Source organism: Lepisosteus oculatus, chromosome 16 (genome assembly GCF_040954835.1).
Source record: "Lepisosteus oculatus isolate fLepOcu1 chromosome 16, fLepOcu1.hap2, whole genome shotgun sequence".
Lineage (NCBI taxonomy): Eukaryota > Metazoa > Chordata > Actinopteri > Semionotiformes > Lepisosteidae > Lepisosteus > Lepisosteus oculatus.
Genome location: NC_090711.1, coordinates 11,845,410 through 11,869,188, shown reverse-complemented (window position 1 = coordinate 11,869,188; position 23,779 = coordinate 11,845,410). Strand labels below are relative to the sequence as shown.

Genomic DNA, 23,779 nt, shown 5'->3' with positions numbered 1-23,779 from the left:
AAGTAGATTTTGATAAGATTTGCATTAAACACTGCTTCCTCTTTCCCTGCTTTGTTCACTTTGCCAGATCAAAGACAAGTGCAATGCAGTACATTCAGAGCTCAAATGGAGAATATGTATCACAGTAAAGTAAAGGAACATTGGAACCTTGACTTTTTACAGTGTTTTTCACATCTAAATTGTGTTATCTGCAGATGTTGCACATGACGAGACAGTTAGTATTGCGACAAATTACTATTCCCTGCTTCAACAACCTGAGAAGCAATAACATTGCATTGCCATGAAATGATTGCACATGTCTGCTGTCAATAACTGTGGGAAGGATCAAATTAAACCCGTCTCTTTTCAGTAACTGTGTAGTTCAATACAGTATGTAGGAGAGTTGGATCCCCACCTGGCAGACAATGGGCACAAGTAAGAGTGCATACACCCCTACATGAACTCACACAAACAGTATAGGGACAATTTTAGAGATGCCAGAGAGCCTAGGCAGTGTGTGTTTAGACTGTGGGAGGAAACTGAATGACGCAGCACACAGCTTTATCAACAGAAAATGTGCAAACTCCACACAGAAGGATCCCTGGGCCCAAACTGAAACCATGAGATTTGAGGCAGGAGGGCTAATCGCCATGCCATCATTTCCCCTGGGATAGAATTTAAGATGAAAAAATGATATACACTGTTTTTATTTTGACAAAAATTCAGTGAGATTATGAGTGGCAATACCAGCATTTAAAACTCATAACAAACTAAAATAAAATATTTTAGTTTTATTAGAATTAGAAGACCTGTGCTGTATTTTACCACTACCACATTCCTATGCTCGTGTTTAAATTATGTTTTTACAGCACTTAACCCATGGATTCCCACTGCTTTTGTCAACAGAATAACACACACCTCCATATGAACATTGATTTCACTGTGGTAGTGCACTTTGCATGATTTCCAGCGTAACCTTTTCTAACTCAGCATAAAGCACCCAGCCAATCCCTGACCACTGTTTTTGCGTCTTGTTTCGAAAGCATTTTTTTTTCTAGAATGTCTCCTTCGATGCAGGGGCCTCCTGAGACAAAAAGAAAAACAGGACTCACCATGTGTCTTCTCTGTGAAGACTACCTTGGAATCCGAGGTAAAATTCTGCCCCGTCAGGATCATCTGTTGGCCCCCAAGGACGGAGCAGCTCTCTGTATCCTGCTTCTCCACCATAGGGAGCTCGTGGGCGGATCTCTGAGCTGTGAACGCAGACCGGAGAGGGGTAAGAGACCAAGCAAAGTCCATAGCAAGAGCTCCCTGAGACTCTTCTCCAGAGAAAGCCTCGGACCAAGTGGCTGTTACTATGTTCATGCCTTAAGACGGCTCACGCCCCAGTCTTGCAACTTTAGGATCCTAAAAAGTCTATCATATTTAATTCAATGTCACAGAACGTATAGTAAGAAGTTAATTATTTTTTAAGAACTCCGTATTTTATGCTCTGTCATCCAATCAGGAGTCTTTGACCTGGCAATAAAAAATGGTACTTTATATATTAAGAATGCCCATAGTGAAACTCAAAACCTCTTTTAATATTCTGGACTTTTCTGAAGCAGAATTTATTAGGACTCCTTTGGACTGAGACACAAGGGTTATCTGCAAAATACATACACTGTAATTATTTGTGAATAGACTGAGTGCCAAAACTTCTACTAATATCTGTACTTAATCTGTTTTTGGTTGCAGGTGACGTTGTCGTCTTGTCTTGTTAGATCACAATCATTTCCAATTACCTGCCAAGAATATGTACAAATAAACAAAACCGAGGGTGTAAATTAACACCAACAGAATCTATGTTTAACAGGGATGTTACGATTTTCTTTCTGCGTTGACTAAGATCTTTCACCGAATGTTGACTCTCCCAACCAAGGGTAACAACCATAAATCCTTCAAGGCAGTTTATGAGGTGGATACAACATGGAGTTAACCTCGGAGTGCTCTGCCCAGAGCTGCACTGTCCATTATCCTGTGAGGATACTGTGCTCCTCAGTCCTGCAACAATCCATGACTGTGTTTCCACCCCTGGAAAGTATAGAGCAGTAGAACCTAATGGCCGATGACAGGTTAATGGATTTAAACCATGTTTATTGCCTTCTGCTCTAGGGGACGAGAAACTATGAAGGCTCTTCAACACAACACAGCCTTAGTAACAAAATTGTTTGCAAAGATACAAGACGAGGCTTTGAAAACCAAAAACTTTGCCAAACTGCCTTTGCACTTTAGCAGTTGTTCATCATGGTATCTTTCTACTTTTTTCCTTCCTCTAAACTTTGATGGAGTTAATCAACTCACATAGCTTTACTCAGAAATACAAGTGATTTCATTACTTCTAAAGTTTTCAATTTCTGTTAACTGATTTTGCTATAGAACTGAATTTTGCAACATAAAGCTGATAGGTCTGAAAATAAACTGAGCAGCCAATGGAGAATTCTGGTTGAACTGTACACTATCTTTACACTACGCTGTAAAGAATTTAACTCACCATAATTTCCTTTCACAGGACAACTTTGACACTGTATTCAGTTTACCACCAGATGTTTAGAAATAAAAAAAGCAAACTCCCAATGGGACAAAATAAAAGTTAAAAAAAGCTATGAAATTAGTAGAGTATGTATCAGGCTATTTTCTGAAAAGGAATAAATAGGTTTTAACTTAACAGGAGTGTTTTTTCCAATACAGACCAAAGCATTCAGCTTAAGCACGGCATGTTTATATACACACATATACACATTTGCAGTTCTGCTTGTGACATCAGTGGTGTTATGGAATTTGATTAGCAGACAAATGCTGCTGATGTCTCGGCTTTAACTAGCACCTTCTTTACCTTGTGACTCATTTAAGAGGTGCATCATCGTCACAGACAACCTTTTCTAAGAACTTGAGCACTTTCCATATAGGACAGCGCTTTTGGTTTTCAACAGCCTTTCCATTAAACAACCTGATTCTTAAACTACACATGGCAGTTTCTGCACTTGGTCATGGATGCCAAAAGCGCAGAAGAGATTGACGTAATTCTTTGCCAGTTTTTGAATATCAGTAACCGTCAAACATCACTGAAATGTTTGTGGTCACTTCAGCCTAAGACTCGAGTTAAGAATATGAAAGGCTGGATTTAACTTAAAGGATTCAAAACACTCAGAAGAATATGGCATTTTTCTAACAAATCCATTCAATGCAGGACCTAAGACCTTGTGAGCTTTTCTGCTCACAGACTTTTTCTTTCCTTATTAATTGAATACATCGATTTTAAAAGTGTCACAGGTATACAGTATCTTCTGCCATCAGTCCCAAATCTGCCATCTTTCATCCATGTCACTCAGAAGTCACACTGCTATGTCAGGTCCTGTCCTTGTATTTCCAGAATGGGATTAGGAACAGACAAAGCAGTGGGTTACCACCATGAATTTCTAAATGGTGTGTGTGTGTGACGAAATGTTCATTTACCGAACGAAGAAAGAGGAACTAAGGCTGACCTTGAAAGAATTTTCCAGGATTATGCTGGCAGAATAAGACATATTAAGGTTAGGCTCAGTGACATAATAATGCCACTAATGTAATAAAACAGCTCTACACTGTAGACAATCCGTCAGACATTTTAAAGCTTTTCTTAGGTGTTAAGTGACGCATTATAAAAACTACCACTTGAACAAACAACCGACAAGTGTCTTCCTAACAGAGCTCACAGGACAGTGCATTCAGGACTTATTTAATGAAGCTTCATGCTGATGACTTTATTTAACTTGGGGTTCATTTGTGTTCAATTCTTGGGGTGCTATCTGAATGAAGTTTGTATGCCTCCTCCAGCTTCTCTGGTTTCCTCCCGCGGTCCAAAGACATGCTGGTAGGTTAATTGGCTTCAGGAAAAGGTGGCCCAAGTGTGAGTGTGGGCGTGTCTATGCATGCCGTATGATGGACACTTAGGGATTGGTCTTGTTTCAAAAACGACACGGAAGATCTCATTAATGACAGCAAATTATTTATGACAAAAAGCCATGCAAGGCCTGAAAATAATCCTTCCATCATATTTTCTCACTGCATTTTCAAAGTCAGGGTCGTGGAGGGGCTAGAGGCTATGGGCGCAAGGCAGGATACACCGTGGACAGGACAACAATCCATTGCACGGCACAGACAGACACAAACAAGCACACATTCACACTAGGTACAATTTTCCCAGAACACAGTTCACCTACCAGCCTGTCTTTGGACTGTAGAAGGAAACCCATGCAAACATGGGGAGAACATACAAACTCCATTGAACCCAGGTCCCCAACACTGTAAGGCAGCAGTGCTAACCTCTGTGCCATAATGCCATGCCATCAAATACGTTTATCCATATAACAAATGTGGCGTTAATTCAAGATTCACTTGTTTCATATTCTTAATTCTCAGGGTTGTTCAGTTGACAGAATTAAAGAATCACAAACCCACTATCACACAGCTGAATGCAGTCTGAAGAAACCTTTGTCTGAGTCGGTCAAATCTTGACTATACTGTGAGCAAGCCAATACTACAGACTGTACAATATCTATTTATAAACTGTGTTTTCCCATAGATACTGTATATCAAAGTAAGTAACAAAAATATATTTACTCCTGCCTTTATTTATCATGCTATCCTTACTGTTTTTATAATGAGAAAGACAGAATTAGGAAACACACAAAGATCCTGTTACTCAGATGTTATTTTAAGCCCATTTATTTTTAGAGTACTGACTAATATGGAGACCGGTGTGTGCAGCTCAAATAATGCTACATAATCACATTGTTTTGTTGCTTTGTCAGCAACAACGTGCGGGACAGTGTGCGGCTGAAAAAAAAAGACAAAAATTGATAAAACTGCTTTGCAATGGAAATTATATACCCTGGAAAAGCCTTGAAATCAATCCAATTCAGCTTACAATACAAGAGGACAATTTAAGGCTGTACATCAAAGCCCTACAATGTAAGAGAGACAAGGTAGGCTTTAGAAAGACTTACAGCACTCAATGGGGTTGGAGGCCACTTGGAGAGACACCACAGCGCCCCCCGGCTGGGGTATATGGACGCGGAAGACCAGACGCACTCTTGTGTTCTTCCTGCCGATGTCCGTTTCCCCTTTTCTCAGCTCAATGTCCGCATTTCGCAGTTTGAGGATGCCGGCACAGTCAATTCTGCAGAGAAACATGGCATGAAGAAGGAGGATGCTGTCAAGGGCCTGGAAAGGAGTTGGCCAAGGTAATACTTTGAACTCAGACTTGGCGGATCCTAGATGTAGTGCTGTCCACCTCAACTGCAAAGCTACTGTATATGACGTCATCAAGCTGATTTTTTTATATACTACTTATCCCAAACACCACAACATATCTACCCAGTGAAACCCTGAAACATCTGCTAAATTAATGCAAGTAGGGCTTTTTCTTCATAACCCTGAAAGAAGGCTTTCAGGAGGCTTAGTTTGGCTTATTTGCGAACACCGATTCTTTTCCTTGCAACACACAATCCACCCTTTCACTTCATTCAGTTTGCCGGGCCAAATTAGTCAGACATTTGTATGCAAAGCAATTACCTCTTTTAATTTAATTCTTGACTCCAGCACCTTTCCCCATTTTAGTGGACAAGAAATGTTCTATGCCGACACACAAAACATCACATAAGCCTTAAACTACCCCCTTTGATCAGATTAAAGCCCCTCCACAGATGCTGCACAAGTGGTGGTGGGCATGAGGTTTTAAAATACTGGAAAGTATTCACACGAAGCAAATTTCAGGCTCCTTCTCCTCTGAGCTGCAATGTGAGCCCAGGTTGGCTTACTATCTGAGCCCGTGCAACCGAGTGCCCCTGCAGACCGAGGATCAGGTCTTTTGGAGCCGCTTTCCTTACACTGCTTTCATGTTGTTCTTGGGCTCCAGCGGGATCTCCAGCACCTTGGTGCTGCCGATCACCTTCTCGTAGCTGGTGGTGGTGACGGTCTTGCCGGTGATGCGGTGGACCTGGTAGAAGGCGTGTGGTTTCAAGATCCGCTCGTCTGCCGTCCCGATGAAAATCTGAAGCCCCAGCGGTTCCTTGCCCCTGTAGCCATGAAGCTGGAGACACACAAGAGGCCTCTGAAGCAACAGGCAAACAGCAGTAGTCTATGGACAGCGCTGGCTTTAAATAAACAGGGCACTGTGCTCTGTGTACAGTGTGATGCACTGCTGGTGGAAAAGATTTAACACTACCATCTTTATTCACAACTTCTGGATTTTCCACAGAACTTCTAAACTTATGTCCAGGGATCACATCCATTATTTTATTTAATAATAAGGAGAATTTCATCCATCTCGATTGATTCAGGTTGCAGGGGAGCCAGAGCCTGTCCCAGCAAGCAATGGACATTAGGCAGAGTACACCCAGTCCATCACAGGGCACACAAAGACACAGTCACATAAACGCTCACAACAGGGCAAATTTTCCCAGAAGCCCATTAATCTGGGAAGAAATTGGAGCACCTGGAGGAAACCCAGATGAACACAAGGAGAATATACAAACTCCACGCTGACAGCACCCCAGGTGTGGAATTGAACTCTAAGCCCCATTGCCGCAAGGCAGTAATGCTAACCACTGTGCCACTACACCACCAGAATGTAATTGGAAACAATACATTTTCTAATAAGGTAGGCAACGACTCTGCACAATTTCATTTGATACAGATGAATAATATACTGTGTATATATATGCAATATGTGTGAAAGTGCATGTGCAAATAAGCCAGAAAATGTGTAAACTCTATACCGGAAACAGGCAGCAGGTTCACTCAAGGGCTGTTATCTTGTCTGAACCTGTTGCCCTCTTAAAATACATCTTGTTCGCATCTATAGCTTGTGCATTTTTTAACTTCTGTCTTTTATGTATGAGAACAAACATTCTGCTTTTCTACTGCCTGATTCGTATTGGCGTCTGGTCTGGAGTTGAGCTCAGCATTCAGATTTCTGAATAAAAGTGCTGTAATTGTGGTACCCAACTGATTGTTTACAGGAACAGATAGCCTTGTAAGCACTAATCCACCATCACCAAATGCGAAGAAGTATTTTCGGAATATATTTAACACACTTTTTGTTAACTTTGCAAGAAATCTCAATTGCATTTCAACACGTATGATTTCATTACTGATTTCCTTTTACTCCAAAAAAATCTATAATTTTTGCTAAATGTGTTATCAATGGTCAATAAGAACACATCAGCTCAAGAGACAATTCCTGTGGTAAATGGCTAATGTACGATTTGTGAAAGAACTGAAAGTGCAACAGATTTCACGTGTGTTAGGGCTCACAAATGAGGCTCCTGGTAAAAACATCTTACAAACTCAAGAACCCTTTAAGTAAAGTTACACGTGAATCCTTGAAAGTAATGTTTATGTGGGTGTTTTACATTATACTTGTCAATCTTTGGCCTAGATCTGAGTTTGGTGTCTAGACAGTCTTTCCAGTCCTGGTCCTATAGACACTACCTAAGACATTAGCATCTTTTGTAACTCAGAAAGCAAAGATTCTGCTTCTGAAACTGAAATCTAAAATAATCACACAGAAACATTCACACGTCAGGATAAGGATGAACAATTCAGCTCTTCATTCACATTTAATTGGCAGATGCCAGACTTTTCACTGCTGGCTGAGATTATTTCAATACAGTTTTGGTGTAAACTAGAGGATTTTTTTGCTATTCTATTATTCACTGCATACAATTGCGAGCTCTCACCTTTCAGAAAGAAAGAACATACTGTGAATACAAAAGCAATTTTATTAAAATATCCATAAAATACTTGCGCAGACACGGGACTATAAGGACGGTTACAAACAAGAGTAAGCCATTTGACCACCTAGGCTATTTGGTAGTTAGTGGCTAATTGATCCAAATATCTCATCCAATTGTTTCCTGAAAGAAGCCAGGGAACTGGCTTCAACAACATGGCTTTGTCACCTGTTACACAGTTCAACGGCCCTATGAGTAGAGAGCTGTCTCCTGTCCTCCGTTTTAAATGCACTTCCAATTCCAGCAAGTGCACCGTCATTCAGTCCTAAAACCTAATGTGTGTCACTTGTAACTATTGGCCAACTCCATTTGGATCGAAAGATGGGATTACTTTTTATTTTACGCTATCAAAAAGACAAAAGCCTGTGTTGTTTTCCACAAAAATAAATAAATAAAAGGTAACCCAGTAATTTAATCCCCAGAGTTTAGTGAAAAGTACATCTTAAACTTCAGCTTCATACATTTTCTGACTCAATTTCTTGGCACTCTTGTATTACGCCGCTTGGAGTCGGATTCAAAACTTCAAGGTCTCCAGAAAACAACGCAGCATGTTGTCTCATATTCTCGTGTCTTTTTACACCTCTCATTAGCTCTAAAGGCGCAAACATTTCCATAAACAAATCATTCTTTTACAGTGGTGGATCTTCCGAAACGAAACAATTGGCGCCTCACAGCTCCAACCCGATGAGTAGGAGTGGAGGGTGAGAGAGAAATGCAAAGGAGATGGAAAAGTGCCAGGTTTATTTTTAAAAGCCTGAAAGAAAGATTAACGCTCCATGTATAGGTGGTGCACTCAGAGCAGCTGGCAGAGTGAAACACATGTGAAGCCCCAGCTGCATATAAACCATGAGCAGGCATATAGACGTGTGAGGAAAACATTGACCAGGGAACCTACAGTTAATGAAGGTGAAGACAGCGATCAAGACCCTTGATAAATGTGCTGAGATATTGGTGAAAATAAATGCCTTATTAAATAGGTATAATAAATTCCTACCTTAATAGAAGTCCACCTCTTTAAATGGACACAGAGCTTTATAGTTTTGCCATGACTTTATGCTTATACCATGGGTTTACCTTGTAGTATTGCTGTTAGCTTTAGAATACTCTAAAAACAATGTTAAAATTGAGGTGAGGCCATTTAATCTATCTAGTTCATTATTATTAAATGATATACAGTAAGGATCTCATCTAGCCGTTTTGTAAACGAAGCAATAGTAAAAGCAAAGTAAAAGCAAAAGCAAAAGTTTGCGGACGATACAACAGTCATCAGCCTGATCCCAGATGGTGAAGTGTCTGCGTACAGGGAGGAGGTTGAAACCCTGGCAGCATGGTGCCAGGAGAACAACCTCTCTCTGAACGTCAGTAAGACTAAGGAGATGATTGTGGACTACAGGAAACACCAGGGAGAAGATCAAACACCTATCTACTGTATATCAATGGAACTGCAGTGGAGAGGGTCAGCAGTTTTAAGTTCCTGGGAGTTAACATCTCAGAGGACTTAACCTGGACCCACCACACCAACACCGTGGTCAAACCAGAACGGCAGCACCTATTCTTTCTCCATAGGATAAAGACGCTTGGCATGTCATCACATATCCAGGCCAGCTTCTACAGGTGCACTATTGAGAGCATCCTGACTGGTGGCATCACTGCCTGGCATAGGAACTGCTCCACCCGGGATCGCAAAGTACCGCAGAGGGTGGTGCAGTCAGTGCAGCTCATTACTGGCTGTGAGCTACCAAACATCCAGGATATCTACTCAGCTAGATGTCTTTAGAAGGCCAGGTCTATTCTCAAGGACCCCAGTCAACCCAGTCACAACCTGTTTTCTCTCCTGCCATCTGGTAAAAGGTACCGAAGCATTCGGTCAAAGTCCAACAGATTACAGAACAGCTTCTACCTCCAGGCAATAAGACTGCTAAACAGCCAACCTGCAGCTCCTTTAGCAAATCACCCGTTATGGCTACATAGACACACAGGTTTCATTGTATTGAGCATACTGCACTACTTGGACATAACATATTGCATACACCGGGGACACGTAGCAGCTCTATTCATATTGAGTTTTATTCAATTTCTATTACATCTATTATCTATTATTATGTAACCTTATTTTCATAACCTTAGTTTTGAGATTTCTGTGATTTTTGTGAGCTCGCAGAAAAGACATTTCATTGCCAGCAACTACTGCTGCACGCTGTATTGTTGTGCATTTGATAAATAAACTTTTACTTGATTTGATTAGTATTGCTACTTTAACACAACAGCTAGACAAATCACAGCTATCCATGCTCTCACTGTCTATCATTATTCCAAAACTAGACTACATTTGTCATCAGTTCATGTCCAAAACCATGACAGACCAAACTGATCAACAATCAGCGTTGAGTTTTCATCTCTTGTGCTCTGACTTGCATTTAGAGCAGAATTCAAATCAAGGTCAAGCCCACTGCTTTCAGAATTAAAGGATACGGAAGGATGTTTCATATTTAAATAAATGTACAGTATAACCTCTTGGAATGTTTTTTATTTGTTGACCTTTTAATAATCGTGCCATTATATTCACTGTACATCTTTTTGGTTGTATATTCTGCAGAAATCCAGGCAATAAAATTGCAGGAGCATGTGACAAAAGGTTTTTAAATTTTTTATTTTTATTTTAAAAGAAAATTATTGATTTGGGAGCAGTTCTAGGTTCCTACTGGTGAAAGCCATTTTTATGAAGAGTATCTGGCAGAGCTACATACAGTTCAGTCTGAAAAAGAGCAAGATGTTATTTAATTGTAAAATATAAGGCATGCCCGCCCTCTAACAAACAAGCTATTTTTCTTTCATTTTCACAGCACAGTCTGCTTGCAAAATTGCTTGACATCTCTGGCCATAAATGCCTGAAGGAAGCATGCAGAACCCACAAGGTATTAAACAGCAGCGGTGTGTGTGTCAGTCTGTGTAGTTGTGTGTGCATGTGGCAAGTCACTCAAAATGCTATATGCAGCATTGACTGCTAAAGAAATACTTATGAAATGTAATATAAAAAGCTAACAGCTGGGTTAAGGACCAAGAAAATCCTTGCGAATGTATAAAACAGCACGCCATTTGGGAAGAACCTAATTTTCCACAACTATTGTTAACTGTATTAGATCTTCACCTGCAACTGCAATAACTATTTGTTCAATTACTCTAACAGGAGGAGGAGATGAAACAAAGGCTTGGGTGAGAGGGGAGCAGTTTGGATCAGTTACTGTATGAGTTCACTACAATTATAAATACAGGTGATATTCCTAAAGTGATGGCAATCAAGAAACCCAAGTAACCCCCAAAATGTAATGTCGATCAACCAAAGAAAACCGAACGCAGCTGTCCAAGAGGAAGCTGTCATGACAGTGGAAGAGCAATGGTTAGTACCCATGAGGCAGAAAGACTAGAAACGCACATTAGAAACCATGAATCATCCCCAGTTTTCAGAACTATTTCTGATTTGCAATTCTTCTCTATAATAAAGAAAGTTCTCAGCAGGGCTTGTTAAGGGAATTGTGGCGTCCCAATTCTTGTTCTCCTTGGGCATGCACGGCCACCTCTGGAAGTGGTTCAATCATCATTAATGATGATGTAAGAAAGGATGGCAGCAGCAGAATGAATTCAGAAGCTTACGGAAACGTTTTGCCTGCTTTTGTAGAGAAAATGCTTCTGTACTTATTGGGCAGCGCTTCACGCAGCCTGATAGCCACTCTAAACATACCAATGCATTCAAGGAGTTCATCAGAAGAAACAAAAAGGAAGGGAAATCTTAGATTCGGCACACCAATCTCAACCTGTAAAAATCCAAAACATGCTAAAGGAAAAAAATAAAATCAGAGCACCCCCAGAATAAGGAAAAACTCAAATTTACTCCAGCAAATTGCCTCAATTGTCTTAAACTGATATACCGCCATATATTGCCTTACACTGCAACAAGCAGTTCAAAATGAGCAAGTACAATATGAATGGAAATATTCTAAAATTCTATGTATATTGAACTTGAATATATATGAATATATGTATGATATTCTCATGACAAATTGCTTGACTAAAGAAAACAGTTTTGAGTTTGCTTTAATTTGATTACCTTATACAAATAACTATGTATATTAAGAGAGATTGAAAAAAGGAAATTACTGGTTTCAGACTGTTATCTCAGCATCACTTAAAACCTACCCAAAGCACGGAACACCACCCGACATGAGTAATATTATCTTAAGAACCAACCTGTGCTGCTTCAAAATACTGGTCTTAAGACATCAAAGGTCTGAAGACACTACAGACAACATTGACATAATCTTTTCCTCGACAGCCTTTTGCCCTGTACATTAACTGTCCTTTTAAGGATGAGGGCTTTCTCAAAAGTCTCAAACTAGAAACAGAAAAAACAAGGTTGTCAATAACCTGACTGGAAGTGTAACATTAGCAGTGTTTCAATTTCTGTCCTTTTATCTTTGCTACAGGTGTCTGTGAGCTGTGCAGTTACATGACAAAATCCCCTGCCCAGAGCGCACAGGTTATATGTGAAAAAAGAAGTGAACCATAGACAGACAGTCAGTACACAGCTTCTAATTATTTCTGGTGCAGTAAGGCAAAGCACTCAAAGCGGAAGGAAATAGTCAAAAAATAGCAAAAACTGCATGCTTTGTAGGTAAACTTCTGCTATTCTCCGCACAAAGGATTTCTAACCTCAGAATGTCAGAGAAAACAGAAAAAACAAATCCCACAAATCAATATTAACCTAGTATGCAACATTCTGACAATTGTTTTGAGGGTTGTCACAGTGTAGTATAGACAGCACATAACGCTCAACAGCGTTAATTGGGAAATTTGTCTCTCTGACCAAAGATAAGCTGCAGACGCACTGCAAATGAAATCAGCCGACTCACTACAATGCTTTTACCTAGCTGGGACAACTGATAGTTCAAATCAATTAGGATGAGCATCACTGGCAAACACATACAGTGTAGATTAAAACTATTCATCATTATAATTTAATGAGTTACTTTATCTCAGCTCTAAGATTTGTTAGCAACCACTCTATTTTTCTAAAAATTGTGTTTTGATTTATTTCATCGCTATCTGAAAATGTTACAATTAATTGTTGTTGTAAGTCATGCTCAATTACCAGTGCTGTCTAATTTCTCCACAATATATCTAGCAAACACTGTTTAAGGTCAGAGTTAGGCTAGTTACATGTACAATACAAAGAATTCCAGTAGAATCAAGTATAGGGAAAGCTTAAAGCAGGTCACCAAACCCAGAGACTGGGAAGAGCTACAGTACCATTAACTTAGAAAGAAACACATCTCAGTTCACACCTGAACTGAGATGTAATTATATAATATATAATTATATTATAGAGGCCATCTGAGAACAAGAAGAAAAGTCACACTCATCAGAAAAGTTGAGTGAAATGTGAAAATTCACTCAACTCAGTAAGTGAGTTGACACTTTCTCAGGTCTGTCTATCCCTGGACAGATGTGAAAAGGGGCAAAAAGAAAAGATTTAGACAAGATTTTGCTGAAGGAAAATCCAAGCTTCACAACCTCTCCCAACCTATTCTCAATTAATCCTCCTCTGTGAGGGCGGGATTGATATTTTTTAAGCACATGTGAAGCAGGTAAGAAGCTGTCTGTGGGAGTAAGCTGACATGTACTTAGGCAGGAAGTACACAACAAACAGGTAGCAATAGAGCTTCCAGATAACATCTGTAAACTCCGTTACCTTGGTGACGAGCCATGACAGATTTGGAAAACAAAAAAGATCACTGAGAAAAGTAGTTAGGCTGCTTTCACACAACACACGCACATACATTGAGAAGTGAAAAGTTGAATCTTGGAAAGTTTTCAGTAATTATAGTAACTTTCTCATCAGTAAGAGGCCAAAACATAGTTAAAATTACAAAATAACAGTGCATCAATGGTGTTACAGCATTCAAGGAAACATGCTATACCAGAATGAGATCAATTTCAAATATCTAAACATAATGGTTTATAATGCCTATTTATATTCAAATAATTATCTGGCGATGTGTGCAACATTATTTCACATGATTGTTGGACCAGTGTGTAAGTTTAATTTGGAACATATGGTAGTTTTCAAAACTCATCCTTAAGATGTGGATTTTCTTTAACCAATTCACTCCAAACTATTCAGACACTTTGAGTAAACAGATAGAGAAACAGCCATTGTGCATACATACACTCAAAACGGTACAATAGAACAGAGTAATAATGGTATGGAAGTGGTCAAATCTTGGGAAAACACCGAATTGTAAAAGCTGGTTGTCATTATTTCATTATTTTCTTTGCTTGTAGCTCAATTCAAAGTCTCTGACATATTCAAATGGGTGTCCCTGTATTGCAGGAAATAATTAACTTTACAACACCACCTCCACAATTTGTGATGTAATTAGCAGCATTGAGCAAGGGCACCTGTATTGGGCCCTACGCTACATAACAAGGTTTAATTACCAGATGCTTGTTTCTGCTTGGTTTTGTGTCACAGTCAGTACTGGACATGGCTAACACAGCTCAGGTTTTGCATGAAGATGTGTGAAACTCTCTCATGTTGGAGTCCTCTTGTGGCTTCAGTCACTACCAGTCTCAGCGTGGCCTTTCAATGAGCAAAACCACAGCTGGTGAGGGAACCCAAACACTTCCAGTCATTTCATCAGACCTCAGCTGCAAATCTCAAGAGCAACACAAACAAAATGACAGTGCCGATGTTTTGCCAGCTCTGTTACCACAATAAGCAGGTGTCTTTTCAGGGTCCGTTTTTGTGGAAAAAAAAAAGGTCACAGGCAGACCTTAACATCCATCTGGCTTTCAATTGTTTACAACAGAACCATTCAGCAACCAAGTTTAGGCCTATCCTGAGGGCACAGACAGCTAGCGTGTGCAGCTATTTTTAAAAGCCTAACTTTCAAGTCAGGGAGGAGGATTTGGAAAGGCTGGGCCGCAAGATGTGTCACTGCTGGTTGCGCACACAAGGGAAAAGTAAATGACTGACTTGAGCCCCCGCTGCCTCCGTGAAGCCTGTCGCTGTCACTGACAGAGCAGAAGAGGAAGACAGGAGAGCGCGTGTCTCGCGTTAAAAACTAGGCATTCATTTCCAGCTGACAGGAGGGGCAGGAATTTAATCATAGTTAATAAAAATCTGCCCTTCCTTTACTCAGCTCGCTGAGCTTCTAATGAATCTGGTCACAAAGCTCACTGTTCACTACCAACCTGAGCCCACCTTTGTGGTTCATAAACGACAACCTCTGGATCAGAAATGTCTTCTTTAGAAAGACTACAAACAAGAGACCATCTGACCCATATCACAGCTTTTCTGACATGTGATACTAGCATAATTAGCAGCTTTCCAATTTCTAATGCCCTTTTCTAATCACTCAAAGGTCACTCTTGATGGGAATCAGAGATAAAGCACTTTGCATAGCCAGAGGGAGAGACTCTTATTACCCATTGGAATTACACTCTTAAACACATTAAAATGAAACACTGCAATAATCTTTTCTGACTGCTGACAGACACTGTGCAATATCCTGGGAGACAGTCAAGCAGAGGGGAAGTGACCTTTGAACAGCATCTCTGATGTTTTCCACAGCCATGCTAATTAATAAAGTGTAAGGCAGGCTACAGTATGTTTCGTTTTTTAAAATAACTACTTGATTCTGGACATATTTGTCTCATTTGGCATATTAAAGAAATGGCAGTTTCCTAAACAATCTACAAAGCCAACGACTGGAATTAGGAGTATCTGCTTACAGCATTTCTGAACCTATGCTCGCAGTCCATTCTGAGATGAGGTAGAGATTGCTCTTACTTCTCCTCTCTGGCCAATTTGCATATGAAAGCAAAGTTGCTACCTTGTCATAGGCTTACAAAACACACCACCTGTTTCCTATTGTCTGCAAAGAGAAAAGGGGAAATGGACTTTAGAAATAAGCCCTTTTGCCAAAAAAGGTTCACACCGCAGTGGAGTGATTCGGCAAAAAACAGCAGGACAAACATTGTAAAGACTATAAAGACAAAGTGTTGTGAAACTGTAGCTAAAATCCATTTTAGAAATATACTGTCATGTACTGTGTAACTGTCATGAGTCAACAGTTCTTTTTGGGATCAGAAAAGACAAATCACATGGATAATGCACATTTGCTTCTTTATCTTAGAAATAATGCAGCATTTGTATAATATGGTCTGTTTATTGGTGGAATTAAATGGAGATCTCCCCACCTAGTGAACAATATCTGGAATCTTACCTTTCTTTAATGACAGACCCAAGCATACATTTGGCTATGCAGGTAATAGACATACTGTAAGGTGAAGTCCATGCCCCATGTATTTTGAAACATTTTGAGACATCAACATAAAAAAATCCAATTTGGTGTGTTTATTTTGACAGGAAGTATTCTGGAAATTTATTTTAAAAGGTGTAAACTTTAAAAAACTGAATGATGTGAAACTGTTTAAAAGTGATATACTCTATGTTAATTAACAAAGAAATACTCCTCATACACTTACAGTACCTACAGTATACTGTATGTCATGTTAAGTATTTTTCAAATCTTTTCAAGTAATTACATGACCAGTTGTAATTGTGGGGTTGTTATGTTACTCTTACTCTTACAAATGCTGTTTTTCAAAGCTGTTTACTAAAAAGATTGTATATTTTAATAATTAGGACTTATCTGAGTGTATTATTTTCTAAAAAACAGCCAAAAATGAAAGAAAGTCTTCTAAATTTAGACTGTTTCAAAAATTATATTTACAAAAACAGATAAGCGAGCACAACTATTTTTTTTTATCAATGCACAGAGTATAGAGCTAGGTTTACAAAGTGTTTGTTTCAACTGAATACTGTATACGTTCCCAAAAAGCACAAATAGCCCTGAGCAAAAAACCTATAAAATATAATTCTTTTAAAACATAAAAGATTTACAAACAGAAAGCAGGAATATTCAAGGCCATTCTTTCTTTGTTGTATTAAAAACCTTTACATACAGTACAGCAGCAACAAAGATTTTGTTTTGTAAAAGGTTGTTCTACAGCTGTAAATCTGAGCCTGAGGTTATGTGAAGTGAAAGGGAGCAAGTGAAAGGGAGCAAGTGAAAGGGATAAATAAATTATTGCAATGCTAATTTCAATAGGAATATTAAAGAAAAGGAAATACAGTGTCATTGTTAGAAGATTTTGTGAAGTTTTCTATCAGGAATTGTTCCATTGGTAGATGGACCTACGGGATTGTATTAAGTAGACATACATGTTGAGCATCACACAGTGAGCGTGTAGTTTTGAGTCATAGCCCACCACATACAGTATTAGATAAGTGGATAATAGACAGTGAGAGCTTTGACTTTAAAAACGTCACATTGAAAACACTCCAAACTCCTTCAAGCAAAACATTTTTCAAATCTACATAAAGCACATATTAGTGCTTGTACACACATGAAGTACACGATACTGTACCTCCTTCACTTATTGGTTAATCACTTTTTAGCCACAGACCTTAAATACTGAAACTGCATCTTGTTCCCTTACAGCTGGATCAATTTTGAGATGAGACAGACAGACAACTTTTTTTGAGTTACAGAAGCCTTATTAAAATAAAAAATCTGTCGGCAGCCCATTTCGTAGGACATCTTCAGAACTGTAACGTGAACAGTACTGTACGACAATAAAGATCTGGTATTTTGTCATGAATAATTAACGTTGTAAAGCTTCTGCATTATTGAATACTGAATGAAACTGTAACAAAACTATGGATACCTGTCACAGAAGGAAACATATTGAAACAAACGTTATTCAATCAAAGCATCCTACATCTACATAAATTAAATTGCCACAGCATAATTCATTTCCTAAGCCAAATTATTTTAATGCTAGCAAATATGAAGTTCTAATGGCACACAGATTTGGTCAATAGCAGTTCATTAAAGGGTTAGCTTTCTTTAATAGATTAAATCTAACCGCTTTGGTAAACACGGTGTATTGCTACAGTAGCTGTAATATTAGAAGTCAAATAAAACACAGCCCCAACATCATGACAACAGATTGTAGCTGTTCCCATGGTTACTTTATCAGGACCTGCAGCTGATCCCAACGATCATCTCTGAGGAGCCCTGTCATCAAACTATAGTGATTTATCAAGAAAGGAAAATACACTTTACAATTTGTTTTTCTTATGTAAAAACAGTGGTGGCTACCCCTGATATAGATAATATTGTTACTTAACGAAGTTTAATGAACAATAATTCACTTAACCAACGCCTTTCTTAACTAAGGCTTTGGTAAAAACTCTTAACCAACAGCAGGAACTGTGTATGAGCATATGCAATATCTTCCTACAATGGAAAAAACCCTTTGCCCTTATGCTCAACTTGACCACTTAAAGTTTTTCCAGGTGCATGCATGGTTTCTGGAGTATCCAAACATCCCAATTTCATGCCTAACCATAAATATTACATTAACCCTTAACATTAACCCTCCATCCAGCACTGAAACAGAAGGTTTACACAGCCTCCTGGAGCCTTACTCTTTTACAGTGAAACATCACCTGGAAATGTACAATATCTTGCTCACTGCGTACTTGCTCCTTAAAGTAAAATAGGCCCTCGACTACAGATTCTTTGTTAACTTGACGAGAGATCTGAACACATTTGAAATGTGGAAAGGAAACAAAGGGGGAGACTGCAGATGGCAGACAGCCTTATGGTATGTACAACCTTGTGGGTGAAAGTGTTCCCACACACTGTGCAGATGTTAGGAAGTATGATGGCACACAGACAGCAGATCTGGGATTAGATGTACCTGTACAACAGGGTGCCCTCCGGTCGGTGCCTTCACTGCCCCCCTGCTGCCCTCAGTTTCATAATGGGCACGGTGGTGAGGTTTGGGCTGGACATCAATGTGTAGCTCAAACTGGTCTGATCGGCTGGGGACAGGCCACTCCAGAGGAGGCAGGGAAGCCACAGGAATGCTGCAAAGCCAGATCACAGTTGTGAAGATCTCCTAGTAAAACTAAAGCCAGCTCTAACATTCTTACTCCTTTGTGTTACACGATTGCAACAATTAGTCCAGCTTGCCAGAAGTCTTGAACTCCACGATCCTCTCGTTCATTTTCTGCAGGAATGATCTCTTTCAATTTGCAATTTCAAATGTCAATTTTGCAATTTATAAACAAGTATTTTACCATCAATTTAAAAATATTTTCATCCAGTATTAGCAAAATTTTCAGATTCTGCTTTGTCTGTCTTATAATTTTCCTTAACTGTCTTTGTTAATAAGCAACCCGCTTTGCACCTTTCGATATCAGGCGTTTGAGTGCAAAAGGCAAAAGTAAAAGGGAAAAATCTTATTCATTCAGTTTATTTGGATCCATTTAGTGCTTCATTAGCCGTGAAGTTCTAGTCCAGCTCAGGGCGTGCAAACAGCAACAATTTAGAGACACCAGTTAACTTAGTCAACCTCTCTATGTAAAGTAGGAAGAGACTTGAGCATCTGGTGGAAACCCACAAGGACATGAGATGAACACCCCAGTGCCTTGCGGCTTTCAATATTTAAATCATTCTTAATGATATCTAAACTATTTAATTGACCTAGTGCCCTCATTTGGTGTACGACCTATAAAGCATCCAGAAACAGGCTACCCCTGGCATAGACAATTAAATTGTTACTCAAAGGGTTCACTAAACCTATGGCCTTATTATGATCATCTACTACGAAATCCTAATGACCATGGCATGATGTGCCCGGATTGCAAGTTATGTCATGGGAGTTTTGGCAGGGTATTTACCTGTAAAAAGGGATTCCTGACACCAACTGTTTGGTCCAGCTTGTAGGTGGAACAAGATAGCTTACGTCTGAGCAAGGCTTTCTCTTCACATCCTGTTCGCAGACATTCTGGTATCCCTCCTGCGGGTTGTCCAGAGAGTAAACTTGGTAAGCTTGGCTGGTTTTGCCGATCTTGTGGGGAATGTTGAGGCCATTCATGGCGTCGGTGAGGCTGACCGACCAGGCCGAAGATGCGGTCGGGGGAGGCTGGGTAAGCTCGGTGAAGTTCTGGGGAGACGGGCTTCTGGAGCGATGCTTGGTGGCCGTCAGGCTTGGGTTCTTGTACTCGTCGTAGGTCCGTTTCCCCTGCGGGGAGGTGGAGCGGGAGCCGGGACGGGGAGACGGGGAGCGCGGCCTCATGCAGTTCTCCTCGGTGATGCTGGTCCGCGGCGAAGTGCCGGGGGAGGTCCGGGGAGAGCCGCTGGTGTGGATGTTCTGGAAGCGAGGGCAGAGGTCTTCTGCTTGCCCGTTGTTGGGGGAAACGCAGGGGGAGGCCCAGGGGGAGTAGTTGCTTTCCGATTGCCAGCTGGTGGAGGAGTTGCTGCTTGCTGGGCTCAGGCACTGGGGTTCCCGGTACACTACGTTATCAACTTGTAACGTCGACCTTGGACTGGCGTTGAATGGGTGCCCCTGTAAGGACTCCCGGCCCTGGTGATAGAACTCATGGGATGGGGTGATCTCGATTCTTGGGCTCAGGGCAGAGGGGCCCCCAGGCCTGCCTTGGTCCAAGTAGTTTTTGTTCTCCAAATGTCCATACCCACCGAGGTGTTCTGGAGGAAGCTCAGTATAATGGGATGGGCTGCAGGGCTTGATGGCGTAGTGAGAGGCCTCCTCGTGGGGGTAGGGCACCCCAGAGGGATGGCTGATGGCTTTTTGAGAGGAAATATCTGGCTCATCTGAAGAAAGGAAATAAGAAACTTTCAGGGGAAAATGATCATCATTATACGGAACACTTGGTCTGCATGCCCTTGTTGAAGGCTGGATAGAGTTTGCAAGAAAAACATGGAGAAAGCGCTACAGCTTAGAGATGGCCAGCACATCCATGACAACACAGTCCAGCAGGGTTTCTAGCTTACCCTAAATCAGGTCTAATCGACTTGAGCCCCTTCCAATCTGCTCCATTTTAGATTTCAGCTTCAACCAGCTGCTTAATTATTTAACTGATAATCAGCAAGCTCAATACAGGGATAAAGGAGGTGGTTGTATCAGTATTCTGGATTGTAGTGAGCTTCAAGTTGAGTAGCCCCATCCTAAATCATCAATTTCTAAGAACTGAATGAAGATTGTGATTTAATACAGTTGGTTCATTTTAGTGCTTATGATGACTAATTAACTAAAAAAATGCAAGTACCTAGCTGACATAAAAAAGTACCAAGTCTTTAGCGATGGAGTTAGTGGTGTAACCTATGACATGTACAGGATTGTGGATCTCAGGCCACCTTTGACACAGAATAACCAACACACTCTGATAAAAGATGACCCAAAACAGGATCCACTTCATTTTTGTTGCCAGCTAGGTGCTTGCATTTTTGAAACACTAGAAAGATTATATAAAATACAGGAAGGACACAGGAAAGATTCCTTGTTGCATTAGTGTGCCATCAACTTTTTTTTCTCAAACTAACCCTCACCAGGCTTTCCTGCGCTGGCCTGATTAATATGTCCTCCATGTGGACTCACATTCTAGCTCAATATCTCAGCTCTCACAGACATGATCAATAGCTATTAGAGGGTATGCCTGGAAAAGCTAAAAATGAAAGGCTGCTACTTCTGCAGTTTTCCTGCAGAAAACCACCATAGTAGGGCACTCCTCATCTATGATATATGGACTTGTGTCATCAGAGTAGGAAACTGCAGTGAACAAAAAAGAGGTGGAGACTAATTCATGAAAAGCAAGTCTCCCACAACAGTGTGAATATCACATTGGCTTCTGCCCCCAGCTGAAATATTTCAAACTTTGATGGATACATTGAAAATGACATGGTGGAGATAAGATTGCATTGTCTTTGGAGGAGCACACAAAGAAATATTTTTGTTTATTTTCCATGGCGCACGTGTGACTCTTTATTGTCCTTCCTGCTTTAAATTTCAGTGACCTTCACAGCCCACTGTCACCATCAATCCAATAAACAGATAAAAAGTCTTTGGGGACACTGCCATTAACAGGACAAGAAAACTAATTTCGCCGTGTGCTGTACCATTTTTGGCACATCACTGATTTAGATCCAGCTTTCTCTTCCCTAGGAATCCCTAGACAACCCATCTTACCCCTTTAAACTTGCTGAAATGTTCTTCATGTAAACACCAAAATCATGTTTAATCTGATAACCAAGACAACACTGATCTGAAGTCGAAGTTAAAAGGAATCAGGTAATCTGGCAAATTCTATGTATTTTGTTACAAAATCGCAGGCGTTTTTTTATTTTTTTTATGCAAAGTGATACAAATATCTAGCAAGGAAAGCATGGAGTCTCTCAGTGTTTTTATTTCTGAACTACAAAACAGGCAGCAGTTGAGGATCCTTACGATTACATGTAGAGGCACTTTGGTGCAGTTTTACTTCCAGACTTTTCAAGGCAAAGAGCAAGGTCCTGTTTTATAAACTCAATAAAAAAGTAAATACAATCAAACAGGCCTCAGAATAAATATTGATCCTTTTATGAGTAACTGTCTGAACACAAATCCAGTTTAGTTCAAATTAGTACTGTATTAAAAACTTAATCTGTCCTGCCCATAGACAGTCAACAAACCTGACTATGTAAGTATATGGCTTTTAAATTCAATATGAGCCAGACTTCCCAATAAACACACAAGTAAGCAGACTTCACAAAGAAAAAAAGCTCCTCTCATATCACTTTTTGTTGTCGCCAAAGGCATCACAACAAACTGTACTTCTATAGAATCAATTCTTAACACACTTTCGCTTAAACCGCTAGAAATGTTCTAAAACTGTATAGGAGAACTAATGAGTGCAATAAACCTGGAAGAGATACTGTATAAACGTATAAGAGAAAGTATAGTGATCTATACTTTTACAAACGCTATCTACTACACTTAATAGATCATGTTAGACATACTGTACAGTCTCATAAATTGAAAGTCTCCATCTCTCTTGGGATTAACAAGAGTTAATGAGTTCAGCGGGTGTAATAAGTAACAAGCGGCGTGACGTTTAAACTCTAGTTACTAGCGACACATCTGTTAGAATAAACGTACTTTTACGATTTTTTTTAACAAATGCATTTAACAAATTGCCGTGATAGATCAAATATTGTTCTGCTAAAAAAATTCAAATCCTTTGAATCAGTCCTTATGAATTAATTAAATCTGTCGATGACAAACTGAAATTGATATTAAAATTAACTCGGCGGTTTGAAAATGGGATTTTCAATTAATTGTTTTAAGTGTCTGGAATACAACATGAATAAATGTAAACACAGGCTGCAGATTAAGCAATTAAAAGTGTTTTTTTTTATTCGCAGGTGCACCGGCACATGTCTGTTAACGCCTCGTAACTGTGGAACTTTAAACATTACCATTTTTCTTGTTACAAAGTAATTTGAATAAGATGTATTCTTTAAACACGTACAGTAGTAGTGTTTACCCCTATAACAAAGCACATATCTTGCAGGAACATTATTTATATGATCAATCAAATTAAACAGCAGAACCGTCTTCACCAGACAGCACTGGACATCATGGAGAATACATACCTTGTTCAAGGTACTCACTGCAAGGTGGATCGTATTCAAATAGAATAGAGAAGTCTAACTCATCTTGACAGTTCACAGGATTGAGGTCTTCGGTTATGCCTAAAGTATTAGGGTTAGGTTCCTTGTCTTCGTATAGGGAGGTCATCTGCTCTTATTTCCCAAGCTTAAAACGAGGAAGCTTTTTTAAGAAAGAAATCCCTTTTTTTTACAAAAAAAAAAGAGAGCAATCCGAATCTGTTTTTTGTTCTTTCTTTAAAGATCGTCAACGCAACTAATAACAGAAGCTTTTTAGCTTTGGTCTCCCGACAAATGCAATGTCTTGTACAGCTAACTGGCTTGAACTACTCCCTTCATTAAAAGTGTGAATTTGACAAGGCTTACAGTGGCAGTTTCCTGTTTCAAATCAACCACATG

General features: G+C 39.8%; 1 protein-coding gene across 2 annotated transcripts in view; it reads right to left on the bottom strand.

The window, feature by feature from the left end:
* nfatc2a (nuclear factor of activated T cells 2a) overlaps window positions 1-23,779 on the bottom strand; it is a 72,534-nt gene that overhangs the window by 38,778 nt on the left and 9,977 nt on the right. The window contains exons 1-6 of one of the 2 annotated variants that reach the window (XM_015364577.2): window positions 23,366-23,749; window positions 19,615-20,548; window positions 18,630-18,798; window positions 5,889-6,091; window positions 5,007-5,179; window positions 1,092-1,232 (exon numbers count right to left, since the gene is read on the bottom strand). In XM_015364577.2, the coding sequence (XP_015220063.2) occupies window positions 1,092-1,232; window positions 5,007-5,179; window positions 5,889-6,091; window positions 18,630-18,798; window positions 19,615-20,548; window positions 23,366-23,510 (1,765 nt within the window). In that variant the 5' untranslated portion in view covers window positions 23,511-23,749. Of the gene's footprint in view, window positions 1-1,091; window positions 1,233-5,006; window positions 5,180-5,888; window positions 6,092-18,629; window positions 18,799-19,614; window positions 20,549-23,365; window positions 23,750-23,779 lie in introns of those variants that run through there. The other variant, XM_015364578.2, reaches the window with a different exon arrangement.